At 35.3% G+C, this 14,720-nt stretch overlaps 2 protein-coding genes across 4 annotated transcripts in view; both read left to right on the plus strand.

Moving 5' to 3' along the window:
• The first annotated feature begins 875 nt into the window (after window positions 1–875).
• si:dkey-276j7.2 (cytohesin-interacting protein) lies at window positions 876–5,888 on the plus strand. Of its 2 annotated transcripts, none has more exons than XM_017482407.3 (8): window positions 876–1,153; window positions 1,593–1,636; window positions 1,752–1,806; window positions 1,941–2,034; window positions 2,199–2,292; window positions 3,150–3,216; window positions 3,393–3,473; window positions 4,757–5,888. In XM_017482407.3, the coding sequence occupies exons 1-7, from the start codon at window positions 1,064–1,066 to the stop codon at window positions 3,465–3,467; spliced, it is 519 nt and encodes a 172-aa protein (XP_017337896.2). In that variant the 5' UTR covers window positions 876–1,063; the 3' UTR covers window positions 3,468–3,473; window positions 4,757–5,888. The 2 variants fall into 2 exon arrangements, with proteins under 2 accessions (XP_017337896.2, XP_017337895.2); XM_017482406.3 differs by having other exon boundaries at window positions 883–1,153; window positions 3,393–3,459; window positions 4,757–5,881.
• A 2,579-nt stretch (window positions 5,889–8,467) lies between these two features.
• The window catches only part of LOC108272377 (uncharacterized), a 6,685-nt gene continuing 432 nt past the window's right edge, over window positions 8,468–14,720 (plus strand). Inside the window, exons 1-3 of one of the 2 annotated variants that reach the window (XM_017480763.3) lie at window positions 8,468–8,676; window positions 11,392–11,763; window positions 13,520–14,720. The exon at window positions 13,520–14,720 is cut by the window's right edge and continues 432 nt beyond it. In XM_017480763.3, coding sequence (XP_017336252.1) covers window positions 8,571–8,676; window positions 11,392–11,763; window positions 13,520–13,932 — 891 coding nt within the window. In that variant the 5' untranslated portion in view covers window positions 8,468–8,570 and the 3' untranslated portion in view covers window positions 13,933–14,720. Of the gene's footprint in view, window positions 8,677–11,388; window positions 11,764–13,519 lie in introns of both variants that reach the window. The other variant, XM_017480762.3, reaches the window with a different exon arrangement.

The raw sequence follows: 14,720 nt of genomic DNA on the forward strand, positions 1-14,720 counted from the left end.
TACTATTGCTACTACTACTGTTACTACTACTACTACTACTGCTGCTGCTACTACTACTGCTGCTGCTACTACTACTGCTACTACTACTACTACTACTACTGCTACTGCTACTACTGTTACTGTTACTGCTACTACTACTACTTCTACTTCTACTACTGTTACTGTTACTGCTAGTACTGCTACTACTACTACTACTACTACTACCACTGTTACTGCTACTACTACTACTGCTACTTCTACTACTGTTACTGTTACTGCTACTACTACTACTTCTACTTCTACTACTGATACTGCTAGTACTACTACTACTACTACTACTACTACTGTTACTGCTACTACTACTACTGCTACTTTTACTACTGTTACTGTTACTGCTAGTACTGCTACTGCTACTACTACTACTACTACCACTGTTACTGCTACTACTACTACTGCTACTTCTACTACTGTTACTGTTACTGCTACTACTACTACTTCTACTTCTACTACTGTTACTGTTACTGCTAGTACTGCTACTACTACTACTACTACTACTACCACTGTTCCTAATGCTACTGTTACTACCACAGCTACTACTCCTCCTACTAATAATAATATAAAATTAAAATAGTTTAGTTTACTGCTTGAATACATTTTTTCTCTGATTTGAACATATAGCCTATTTTCCGAGATTGTTGTTGTTGCTGTTGTTATTATTATTATTATTATTATTATTATTATTATTATTATTATTATTATTATTATTATTATTGTTGTTGTTGTTGTTGTTGTTGTTATGATAAAGCAGGATTTTTTTCAGTATATTTCAGTTCAGTAATGTTGCTGACTGATGGGCAGTGAATCGCTGACTGTGCTGGGAATTTAACCATTTTGCATTGTTTCACTTCTGTTCAATGTGAATACAGAGTCGTGCTTTACGGTAAATAGAATTGATGCTCAAGCTGAAGTGAAAGTCCCGCGGGGGTTTTAGTGCAGTCATGTGACTTCTGCTCCTCGAGTATCAAAGCAGCCACACGGCAGATTGAGAGACAGAAGCAGACAGAGGAGAAGAGAGAGAGAGAGGATGACAATGAGCTCAGTGATGTTAATCAAAAAACTGCTGAGGAAAAGCAGTCGAGCAGGGTGTGTGGCCAGAGAGGGACAAAGATCTACAGTAAGTGTTAATTATTATGGGTATTAATGATTAGTTAATTAATTATTTATCACAGTGTTGTGCTTTGTGATAATGATTTCTCAATAATATGTATTGTGAACATGCTGAATATTTCTAAATGTGTTTCAGTGAATAATATCATTCACATTACCAAACTAATATTTTGTTTTATATATATATATATATATATATATATATATATATATATATATATATATATATATATATATATATATATATATATAACAACTTGTTTAGATAAAATCAACTAGGATTATCAATGTGCCTACCAATAAATGTAAAAATGTTACAATAACATGTAGCCTAGTATTTTAATAATATGTTGCTGGAATTATAAATGGAAATTTATATTATGGAAATATTTATTTGAGATTTTAGATGTTTATTGTAAAACTAAGTTTCAAATGAATTTTCTCAGGCAATGATGACTCAGATAAAACACAAGACACACTACTCTGAAAGGTAATATCAGCTTACTACATATGTTATCTATTCATATGTATTGTAAATTTGGATTTATGAGGTGATTATGGATTAAAAGTTAAATTGTATCCCCTTATGTGTGTTTGTGTTACAGGCAAAATGTGTCAATATCAAAGAAAGACAACGAGGCATTTGGATTTAATATAAGGGTAAGTTACAGATGATCAGGTTTAGAAATATGTCATCGAATTCATTTCACTTTGACCTCAGAGACTTTCTGTCAGAACTAATGCTGGAGTTAATGCATAAACGTTCTCTTTCTGTCTCTGTCTCTGCCCTATAGACCTATGAGAAAAACACTACTGACGCTGAGCTGTTCACATGTGTGTGCTCAGTTAAGGAGAACAGTCCTGCAGAGAACGCAGGTTTAAGGACAGGTGAGTTTTTTTTCCTCATTAATTGATTGACACCATGCTTGTTGACCTTTTAAAGAATTATAAATACACACCTGTGTTACATTAGTACTTCCAGTGTACATTAGTCTCTCTCTCTCTCTCTCTCTCTCTCTCTCTCTCTCTCTCTCTCTCTCTCTCTCTCTCAGGTGACATCATTATTAGTGTCAACAGCATTTGTGTAGAAGGTTTGCAACATGAGCAAATTGTTGACCTCGTTCAGAAAGGCTCCTGCTTACTAAAGTAAGACTCAGTGATGAATACACTTAATACATGATAAACATTTTCAAAAAGTATTCTGTTCATTCACAAGAGGTGTTCTGAATAAATACTGTGTAGCCAGTTGGTGTTCTTAATACGTATTGTGTACTCTATTTGTATTTTTAATAAGTATTGTGTACTTATTAGTAGTTTTAATTGAGTAATGTGTACTCAATGAGTATTTTGAATATGTAATGTGTACTCAAAACATATTCTGTATAAGTATTGTGTACTCAGCATGTATTTTGAATATGTAGTCACTAACTATTGTGTAAACAATACTTATACAGTGTATTTTTTGAGTACACAATCTTAGATAGTACACAATACTTAATGTTTACATATAGTGCTTATCGAGTACACATTACGTATGTTTATATGGTACACAATACTTACTTAGAATACTTATTTAGTATGCAATACTTATTCAGAACACTTACTGAGTACACAATACCTACTCAGAATTATTACTCAGCATACAATATCTATTTAAATGACTTATTGAGTACACAATAAGCATTATGTGTAGGTGTCCTGAATAGGTACTGTGCACAAAATCCATATTTTGAATAAGTATTTCATGCTAAATCAGTATCCTGAATAAAAATTGTGTCAAATCTTATTGAAAGAGTATTGTGTACACAATAAGTATTTAGAGTAATGTGAATAAGTATTGTGTACTTAATATTATTTAGAATATGTATCATGTACTTCATATGTATTCTTGGTAAGTTAGTCTTAATATGTGTTGTATACTCAGTATTCTGAATAGGTATATTATACAGTATAAGTATTCACCATAGTTACAGTGTCTGTACGATGTTTTTGTTTGTGTATAGGATGGAGGTTGTGAGGGGAACCTCAGTGAAACAAAAGGAACTACAAATGAAATTGGAGCATTTACAGGTAAGGGTTCACGTCACCTTTAAACACCCGCAAACTTTTCCCACCTGCGTGTATGGCACCTCTTTTACTGTGTAGATTATTCGGCATGTCTATTGCATTCTGTACTGTAGGAGTTTCAGGGAAATGATGCTATACATTGCTGACATTGTGCTTTGTTTCCCCCCCAAATCTCACAGAGGCATCTCAGAGAGAAGAGGGCGGAGCTGCAGATGCTTATCACGCAGGAAGAGCGTCTGAGAGGAGGTTCGTAACCGCAGGTGTGTGTGTGTGTGTGTGTGTATGTGTGTGTGTGTGTGTGTGTGTGTGTGTGTGTGAAAGGAGGGTGATATCAAAAGAGATATGGGGTTTCCCATAAGCAAAAGGAAGAGCATCATTTCCACTTAAACTTGCATCTTAATGAACACAGTGAGAAATGTGTGTGTGTGTGTGGCTTCACTGACAGGAAGACATATTAACATAGAACACAGACAGTGAAAAGGCAATGAAAAAGAGAGTCTATCATTTTGTTTTTTTTTACCTGTTTCTGAGAATACACGAAGACACACTGAGAATGGGCATCAGTTCATGTGCTTCAATTTACTTATATATTTAACTTATACACACACACACACACACACACACACACACACACACACACACACACACACACACACACACACACACACACACACACATACATATATTTACATTTTTAAAGCAGTAAGCCATGAGAGGGTGTATATTACAGTGATGATGAAATTCAGGGTTAAAAAAAAATTATTAAGTTAATATATATATATATATATATATATATATATATATATATATATATATATATATATATATATATATATATATATATATTTCACAAAACAATTCCTTTATCATACAATCTTAACAGTTTTGATTGCTAAGCAAAATTCTGTACACAGATCAGGGTATTCTATGGACACGAATAATGCCATATATTGTATGTATAGGTTTAAAACCTGCCACATTAATACAGGATTTGATTGGCTTAAAACACGGCTCAGCCAATCAGATTTAAGAACCGAAACTATCTAACTGTTTTGTAATCAAATCAAATTGATATCAATTTACATATTGATGCCAGTCAATTAATAACTGCCTATTAGCCTCAATCATACTTCATCCACTACTCCATAATGTAGTAATGTATTAATATAATGTAGTAAAAAAAAGCGCAGTATTCCATTTTAGTACAAATGAAATCATAAAACGAGGTATGAATGCTAAAGAGAACACCCGAAGTCATGACGTTTTAATTTCAGTGAAATGTTTACTACGACTATTTGGTTTTTTTACATTTAAATATGTGAGTATGTTTAAGTTTGGACACATTTCGAGTATAATTATGACTTAAGGATCTTTTTGCTGTATTTATTTCTCCACCATTCCCCCCAAAAATGTATTCAGTGAATAAAAGTTCATGCATTAAACCTATAGAAATACAACTTTATTAAATTCCTTCCTTGAAACATTATACATATTATACACACGTATAGTACACCGAGCTAAAAGTTGTTCTGTTTATTTTTAGGTGAGCTACGCTGCACACAGCCTCGGTCCTGCCTCGCCTCGGAGAATTCAACGCTCTCTTCCTGTCTTGTTCTTCAAACCTAGAACCCTAAGAGGACATTATCCCTCTGAAGCATGTGCCTCGGGACTGTGATCTCTTGCTTGTGGTCTCTGTGCTGGAGTACAGAGTACAGAGTACTAACATGCAGTCAGACTGGAGCTTTAAAAGCTGCACTATTTTCAGGGCTGCTGTCATAGAAAACTAATCAACACCTTCTGACCAGTCATATTTGAGCGTTCAGCAGCGCTGTGGTATAATATACTGTATTACATTACAAGGCAGTATTTTCATATCTTTTCGTATCTCAGAAAACCTGCAAAACAATGGCTTTATATTTTGAACTATTATTTAACTTATTGAACTAGTTTACTATTTTACTATAAATAAATACGTTGTGTTTTTTTTCGTGTTTAATTGTATTTATATACTTCTATTTATACATTTATTTATGTGTAAGACATTCATACTGTACATAAGAGTTGTAAATAAACGTATGACATGTTTCGGTAGCAGCCTTTCGTGTTATTTTCATATTTATCACAAATCAACAATCTTTTCTTGCCCTGTTAGCATTCATGCAACGTCTGTGGCTTGTCGATTTTATCGCACTTGCCAAGCTTGTGTGTCTGAGAATCATCCCACGATCACAAAAGTAAGCAAGAAACAGTTTCATTAACTCCTACGTGCTCACATGCTGGCATTTTGCACTCGATTTTATAATCGATTAAAGCATGCACATGTTTAAAAAAAAGAAAAAAAAAAGAAAGAAATTCCACTTCATGGTTTGGTGTTTTTAAATAACTTCGAAATCCGTCATTATAGTTATGGATGTAAACGGACATTTCGTGACTGGATATGACATCTCTATGACAGTCAGTTTTATGACTTGTTCAATGAAGTGAAATTCAGGACTTGTACCTGAGGAAACCAATTTACTTCAATATAATAATAATAATAAATGAAATGATTAATGTGCATGGATTAGAATTGTATTCATCCACAGTTTAGAGCAAAAGTTTGCATCTCCATATTTAAATCTAATATTAATATTGTCTGATAGCAAGTACAGTATGGGGGTTTAGTGTTTTGCGGTTAGCACAGTGGCTTAGTGGTTAGCACTTTTGCCTCGCACCACCGGGCTTGGGGGTTCGAATCCAATCTCAGCCCTGCATGTGTGGAGCTTGAATGTTCTTCCCGTGCATCGGGGGTTTTATCTAGGTACTCCAATTTCCTCCCCCAGTCCAGAGCCATGCGTTGTAGGCTGATTGACCTTTCCAAATTGTCCATAGTGGGTGAATGTGCCCTGCAATGGCTTGGCACTCCATCCAGGGTGTCCCCTGAGTTCCCTAGTATAGGATCCAGACTCACCAGTGACCTTGTGTAGGATAAGCGGTGTGGAAACTGGATGGATGGATATAGAGTATGCCCATGCTTTTTATTACATCCAACTACATTCACTGCCTCCAACTGCATTCACTGTTCTCCTGCTATTCCCGCTTTCTTGGTGAGATCATATCCTCACATGGGTTTTCATAACAGTGCTATGCGCATGTGACTCTACACCCATCTCAGTCATCTGCTGAAAACCTGAACTTCTTCCTGTACTCACTATCCGTCACTGCATGCAACCTTGGGGTAACACTGGACACCCAACTGTCCTTCTCACCTGGATTTGTCCATTTCTGGACTTAATTTCAACCTCCTGAAATTTTCCCACATCACCCCACTGCTACGCTCCCTCCACTGGCTTCCAGTAGCTGCTTCCTGTAGCTCAGATTTAAAACACTGACGCTTGCCTACAAAGCCAAAAACAGGCCAGTGCCCACCTGCCTTCAAGCACTTATCACTTATCACACGCAACGCTTCCTCTGATCCTCTAACACTGCTCAATTGGACGCACCATCTAGATATCTTCATTCAATGATCTTCGAAGACCTACCTCTTCACCAAGTACTTAAATTTGTGTACTTTGTTATTCTAATAAAATTCTTTTTTCTTGTGTTTTGATACTGTACTAATCTCCCTAGCTGACTTTTTTAGACTGATGGTTCTTGGACTTCCTGATCTAGTGACATAGTACGAGCATGGGTTTTTTGATTATCGACTTCTGTAAGTCGCCCTGGATAAGGGCATGCTCCAAATGTAAATAAACGGCAATATTGAACATACTTTTGAAAATAATTTTCGCATTGGTAATTGTTTCGTAGATTTTTTGGTAGTTTGTAAATAAATTGTAAAATCGAGACACAAACGTTTGCACCCGACAATATAAAAATGTATACAGTATGTACGTACAGTATATAATCCATATACTATAATCCATAAACATATATATAACGGTATGTACATACAGTATATAATCCATATACTATAATCCTTATACGTAAATATACAGTATGTATGTACAGTACATAATCCATATACTATAATCCATATATATATATATATATATATATATATATATATATATATATATATATATATATATATATATATATATATATATATATATATACAGTATGGACGCGCAGTATAATCCATATACTATAATCCATATACATATATATACAGTATGGATGTGCAGTATATAATCCATATACTATAATCTATATACTATAATCCTTATACGTATATATACAGTATGGACGTGCAGTATATAATCCATATACTATAATCCATATACTATAATCCTTATACGTATATATACAGTATGTACGTGTAGTATATAATCCATATACTATAATCCTTATACATATATATACAGTATGTATGTGCAGTATATAATCCATATACTATAATCCTTATACGTATATATACAGTATGTACGTGTAGTATATAATCCATATACTATAATCCTTATACATATATATACAGTATGTACGTACAGTATATAATCCATATACTATAATCCATATACGTATATATACAGTATGTACGTACAGTATATAATCCATATACTATAATCCATATACGTATATATACAGTATGGATGTGCAGTATATAATTCATATACTATAATACTTATACGTATATATACAGTATGCATGTACAGTACATAATCCATATACTATAATCCATATACATATATATAACAGTATGTACATACAGTATATAATCCATATATTATAATCCTTGTACGTATATATATACAGTATGGATGTGCAGTATATAATCCATATACTATAATCCATATACTATAATCCTTATACGTATATATACAGTATGTACGTGTAGTATATAATGCTATATACGTATATGTATACAGTATGTATGTGCAGTATATAATCCATATACTATAATCCTTATACATATATATACAGTATGTATGTGCAGTATATAATCCATATACTATAATCCATATACGTATATATACAGTATGTACGTACAGTATATAATCCATATACTATAATCCATATACGTATATATACAGTATGTATGTACAGAATATAATCCATATACCATAATCCATATACGTATATATACAGTATGTACATACAGTATATAATCCATATTCTCCGATAAATTGGGTAAACTGTTTACTGTACCATATTTGAAAATATATTCGGACATATTTCCTGATATATACATTGGACACTTTTTGTACATATATGGTCATATATCAGATTTCCGTGTTTGAGCAGTGAAGCTAAAAACCTCATCAGCATTCCAAAAGGGTGTGCGACCGAGCTGCTGTGTTTTCTCAGTGTCCTCTAAACCACACACGAGTGCAGGTGAGAGGACGGACCTCAGCTCAGACGGTCCAGCACAGGAGACGATGGCTGACCCTCAAGCAGCACCTCCTACAGAATCCCCTGACCACAAACCTGAACCCGAGCCAGCGGCCGGAGAGGATAAGATGCCACAAAGCAATGCTGAGGAAGGTAGGAAAATGATAAAATCTGTTGGAAACTGTGGTATGTAAGTAGTTTAGTAGATGTCAGTGTTTGAGAGAGAGGATACATTTAGAAGAATTGTATTTATCGTAAATGATATGTAAAGGAAATGGTCTGGATGAGCTATGTGAATGGAGAGGCTCTGACAGTGAAAATATAACATTTATTTTCTGAACAAGGCACTTCAATTCACTCCCTTTTACTCTACTTCATTAGACATTTCCTCCTTTGTGTTCATGTTTATGTTTATGGACAAATACACACATACACATCCATATACACATACAAGTATTTACAAAAGATCGACTTTAAAGAAAACCATTAAAAGGACTTTTACAGAGTTTCTCCAGGCACAATATTTGTCTATTCAAATCCAACTCAAATGCCTCAAAGCGCATTTGCATCATGTGTCCAGAGGTGCACCAGCCAAACACGAGGTCACTCAAAGCCCTATGGCCCTGTGGCCTCGTGTATAAATCTTATGTAGATTTCAATCCTAAAACTTTGCATACACACAAACGTACAGATAAAATGTTTCGGATTTCACATACACATAGTGAGTGTGAGTGCGTGAGTGTATGAGTGTGTGTGTGTATCTACATGAGCTTTAGGTTCTGCCTCATAACCTGTCGTATAACCATAAAAGGCTGCTGACTCAGCTGATTTGTTTATTCATAGTTGTGACGTAGTTTGTATGAGAACATTCTAGAACCGGGACATGATGTCTAGATTATTCTTCATATTCAAATTCCCCCCCAAAAATCCACTCCCTTGGATTTGGAATCCTTACCATGGAAATGCAAAAGGGGGTGAAATACCTAATACGTTGGTATCCTGGTTATTTTTCCAGAATGCTACACTGACCTTTGATGTTCATAGGTGAGTTCATAGCGGTTTTATGAAAGCGATTATGGCCGTTCAACTTTGTGGTCACCACCACAGATACAGTTCTTTATTGCCAGAAAAGGTTCCAGCACTCTCTCCTCAAATCAGGTGTTTAGTTTGTCCACAAACTTTAAATAGACGTCACGACAGAGGGTTTGTCAGGCATGCCGCGAGTAAAACATAATCTCCATACTGGCTCAACCCCTTGCCGTTTAATTCTTCAGTCTGATTGGTGTAGATTGTTGTTATACTTCTATAAACACACAGCTGTAACGCAGCGCCGACAGCAAGGACACCTTTATTTACATGTACATTTTACATTTTATTCATTTAGCAGAAGCTCTTATCCAAAGTGACTTACAAATGAGGAAATACAAGCAAACGTTTATTGAAAGTTTATGGAAGTAGTCTGCAGTGACAGAGCATAACTTTAAGTTTAACAACGCTTTATGGTTTATTTCATCCTATTACCTTAAAAGCTGCTAGCAGCTGTAACGTAAATGAGAAGAGGAACTGACATCAGGAACATCACTACATCAATTGTATCTTGGCAAACTGTTGTTATGAGATGAATAATAAGATGAATAAAGATGAATTATAAGATGAATAAAACAGTTCAGGGTAGCGTGTTATTGGAAAATAATCAACTTCAGGGTGATAATTGTCACTCTGCTTCATCACACCACCCCATGCCTTCTTACTTATATTATTGCTATAAATTAAGAACAGTGTTGGACACAGGATGCAGCCTTGCGGGACTGTATTTAAAACAACACTGGGTGATTAACTTTAGCCTGTTAAAGATGATGTCCTCAAAACGCCAATACACCATTTAAAAAAACTTTTTATAACCTTTAAACAGCCTCAAATCTGCATTTGGAAGAGGTTTATATTTAGTATTTAATCACGGCTGTGATGTGTTCAATGACAAGTGCACTTTTGAGGAATTCTATTAATTCATTATTATACGTATGCAAGACTTATATATATAATTGAGCCAATTTTCATAAATAATGACTCAATTATTTTGGCAGTTGATAGTAAGATTACTTGATCTCAAACCTCAGCGCTGGGAAAGTTAAGAACTCTACATGGTGGCCCAAAATTCTCCATACATAAGGGATTGTGTTTGCCAGAACCACGTCTCGTGGTTGTGCCTTCGTCAGTGGATGTTCGTGGACGTCCACTTCTCGGTTGGTCTGCAACACTTCCAGTCCTTTTGAATTTGCTAATACGTTTGGCAACAGTGTCATGTTCGTATATACTGTAGACGTTTGGGACACTTTTGGATACACTGCAAAAAAACCCCAGATGTCTTAACAGGTGATAATATCTTGAATATCATCAAAAGTACATAGCATTACATAATAGTATCCTATTATACATTTAGAATAAAGCAAATATAAGATTAATAAACCTATATCTAGACATTTCTTTTCACTAATTCCAAGCTTTGAATTGTCTTCTTCTTTCTAGGCATAAATGCTTAAAATTAGCTGAATAATCTGTGAATAGAACAAGAGTGTTTCAAGATTGAAATGAGTAAAAATGTCTAGAAATAGGTTCCGTATTAGATCAATATTAGATCAATTTGACTATATTGGAAATATTTTCATTTGCTTAGACGTCATTTGCAGATCTTAACGATCGCAAATCATATTTTGAAACCGGAGAAGCCTGGACAGCAAATGTGTGAGAGGGCAGACAGGTTTCATATGCATCATTCTGATTGCCACCTGCATCTACTGTATCCATGAACTATTTAGTTCAACACTCTTGCTAATCATTCCTCTTTTTCTTCTACCAAATATGCAGCAGCTACGAAACAAAGCAGCGAGGAGTCTCCAAACAGCGACCCGGAAAAGCCAGAGGAACAGAAGGAACAGGAAGAGGCGTCAGCGGGAGCAGACGAAAAGAAAGCAGGTGAAGACGCAGCGGAAGAGAAGAAAGAAGGAGAAGGAGGTGAAGACGCAACGGAGGAGAAGAAAGAAGGGGAAGGAGGTGAAGATGCAGCAGAGGAGAAGAAAGAAGGGGAAGGAGACGGGCAGAACGAAGACAAAGTGAGTGAAGCGGGAGGAGAAGAGCAGGAAGGCTCGTCTGATCGTCCGGGCAACAAATACTACACTGTGAACTATAGAAAGATTAAGAAAGGCTATGCCAAGCAGAGGATCAGCGCATTTGAAGCCTTGGGTGTGTATTTCCTCGGCAAACATACTGTAGATTTATACACACACATGCATCATGTATGTTCAATTTTTAACAATAGACAGTGTCACAAAGCAACGGTACAGAAATCCAGATGTGGATTTTGAGCTCTAATTAACAAGTCACATTTTGCTTTAAAGAGACGTTTATTTGACATTTATGGAAGGAGTCTCCAGTGTCAGTGCTTTGTAACAGTCTTCCAGCATGGGAAATCTTCAGGACATAGGGGTTTTACGCTTTGTTTTTTTGTAACATAACAAGTTTTTTTTTTTTTTTTTTTAGCCATGTTTGCTAAACTGTTTTGTTGTCAAGCTACTTTTATTAAAATATTTGTAGACACACTTGTCCAAGTGTTTTGTAGCTACGTTTGTTACAATTCCTTTTCCAAAAATGTTTTTTTTTTCTTCACATTTTTTCATCACCATGTTTGCTTAAATGGCTTCTTAATTACCTAAAGAGATTCTTACAGAAAGCCAAGGCAAAAAAAAATTCCACATTATTTTATCTACAATTCTACATTATTTTAGGGAAATATATTTGTGTTTTTCTTAAAGCAGAGGTGTCAAGTGATGGTATAAATCAGACTTTTCATCATTTTTGTCTGTTCATGTAATCTAACTTTTTTTTTTTATCCCAGACCGACATACAGTACTGTGCAAAAGTCTTATCCACCTTATTTTTATTTTATTTTATTTTACTTTATGACTTCTACATTATCAAGTCAGTAAAAAAAACACTGTAGATTTCCAAACATTACTTTTCCAGCGCAAAATGAAACATTACAGAATAATGTCTGTATGTCAATAAATCAGAAAGCAGCGTATGACTACTGATCGGAAGTGCGTGAGTTCTCATGAGTCACTTCATTTGTTACCCAGATGAGTCTGGTTCCTCTCAAGGTTTCTTCCTCCTACCAACTTAGGGAGTTTTTCCTCACCACCGTCGCCACCGGCTCACTCAATAGGGATAAATTCACACACTTAAAATCTGTATCCAGTGTTTATATATTCCTGTAAAGCTGCTTTGAGACAATGTCCATTGTTAAAAGTGCTATAGAAATAAATTGAATTGAATTGAACTGAATTGAAGTGAAGCACTGCCAAGCTGCCACTGCTGAGCCCTTGAGCAAGGCTCTTAACCCTCAAATGCTCAGTTGTATAAATGAGAGAAATGTAAGTTGCTCTGAATAAGGGCATCTGCTAAATGCCATAAATGTAAATATAAATGGAAAAATAAGAAGCAACTGCAACAGTCAAAGTCTCCAGAAGAACTGGCGCTGGTTCTGTACGATGCTCAGTAAAACTTACAGCTCATTTCCTTATAAAACTGCACACACTGTATCTGAGACTACTAATGATTTTTTTTTAATCAAATGGTCGTCACACCAGATATTGACTTTGCTTCATTTATTATGCTTTACTGCGCTTTAAAGTATTTTTTAAAATGTAGAAATATTTAATTCCATTATTTTTGAAGGCATCTTTTCTTTAATTTCTAAGCATGTGTTCAAGACGTTTTCACAGTACTGTATAACTTTAATATCCAATACACAAACAAATATTGTACTATTTCTCCTTAGATTTGACATATTTACTTATTTATTTAATTTGTGTATTTAAGTCCTGCTTTATAGTTCATACATATGATTACTTTATGAAGATTTGATCCCGCCATGAACTGTTTTTGTACATTGCTTTAACTAACGATTGTTTGCGTTTATCATTATTAATTACTACTGCAGACTTTGCGTTGCTGGAAGAGGAGGGGGCATCAGAGGAGCAGAAGGATGGAGCCACGACAGAAGAAGGAGGAGCGGCCGCTAACGAAGCGAATCAAGCGAACGGAGAGGCTGGGTCTCAAAACGGGACTTCTGAAAACGCAGATGGACAGAAAGCGGAGGACGGGCAGGATGGAGAGAAAGCGGAGGACGGGCAGGATGGAGAGAAGGCGGGTGAAGAAGCAGGAGATGAACAGGAGGAGGAAGACGGCATTGAGGACGAGAACGGCGCAGAGGAGGAGTGTGAAGGAGCGGACGGGAACAAAGGGAAACGTGCTGGCATCTCCAAGTACTTCACCGTCAGCTATAGGAAGATCAAGAAAGGCCTCACAAAGCAGAGGGTCGACGAGTTCGAGTTCATGGGCGTGCAGCAATGAGTTCTCTCACACACACACACACACTGTACAAGTTTTCTGTAAAGTTCAAAGGTCAATTTTTTCTGTAAAGTAGTTTTTAACCCTCTTGTGCATAAATGAAATTTACACCACAAAAAGTTGTTTTAAAATTGTTATTTTTATTTTTATTACTTGAAATAGTTCAAGTAATAGAAATATATTTATAAAAAATGTGGGAAAAAAAAAGTTTTGGGGGGGTAGTTGGTAAATTGTTGCCTTATGGCAACATTGTGCAAAGGTGGAATGTATCATATAGTCAAAATAACACAAAATGTATGAGATAACAATTCCAATTACTGCATTTTCTAGACTATACTGTAAGTTTCTGAGTTTCTTTGTTTTTTTACCACCTTGTAAACATGTAGAAGTTATATCTTCTAGAAAGGAATGACTGGTGTAAAAAGTACAAAGCATGTGAATGGATTTACTCACTCAAAATACATAGGCTACAAAAATTAGATCCTAACATGTTTTGATTGAGGAAGCTTTCATTCTTTCTCTTGAAACCTAAAATTTCGAAAATAAGGTGCAAAATGTCTGAAATTACAACTGTTTTTCTCATTTTTAAGGTGAAAAAATGTAAATAAATTATGAGAGAAGCCTGGTGTCTTTTCTGCTGTGTAGGCCTGTTTCAACTGTTCAAATGTTGTTGCCATATGGCAACAATTACGTTACCATTTAACAGAATACTCAAAATATATGTCACTTTGCTTAAATGACAAAAAAAGTAATGTTAACTTATCTAAGATAGTGTTTCGTTTTTTTCCTTT

This window comes from Ictalurus punctatus, chromosome 12 (assembly GCF_001660625.3).
Source record: "Ictalurus punctatus breed USDA103 chromosome 12, Coco_2.0, whole genome shotgun sequence".
Taxonomy (NCBI): domain Eukaryota; kingdom Metazoa; phylum Chordata; class Actinopteri; order Siluriformes; family Ictaluridae; genus Ictalurus; species Ictalurus punctatus.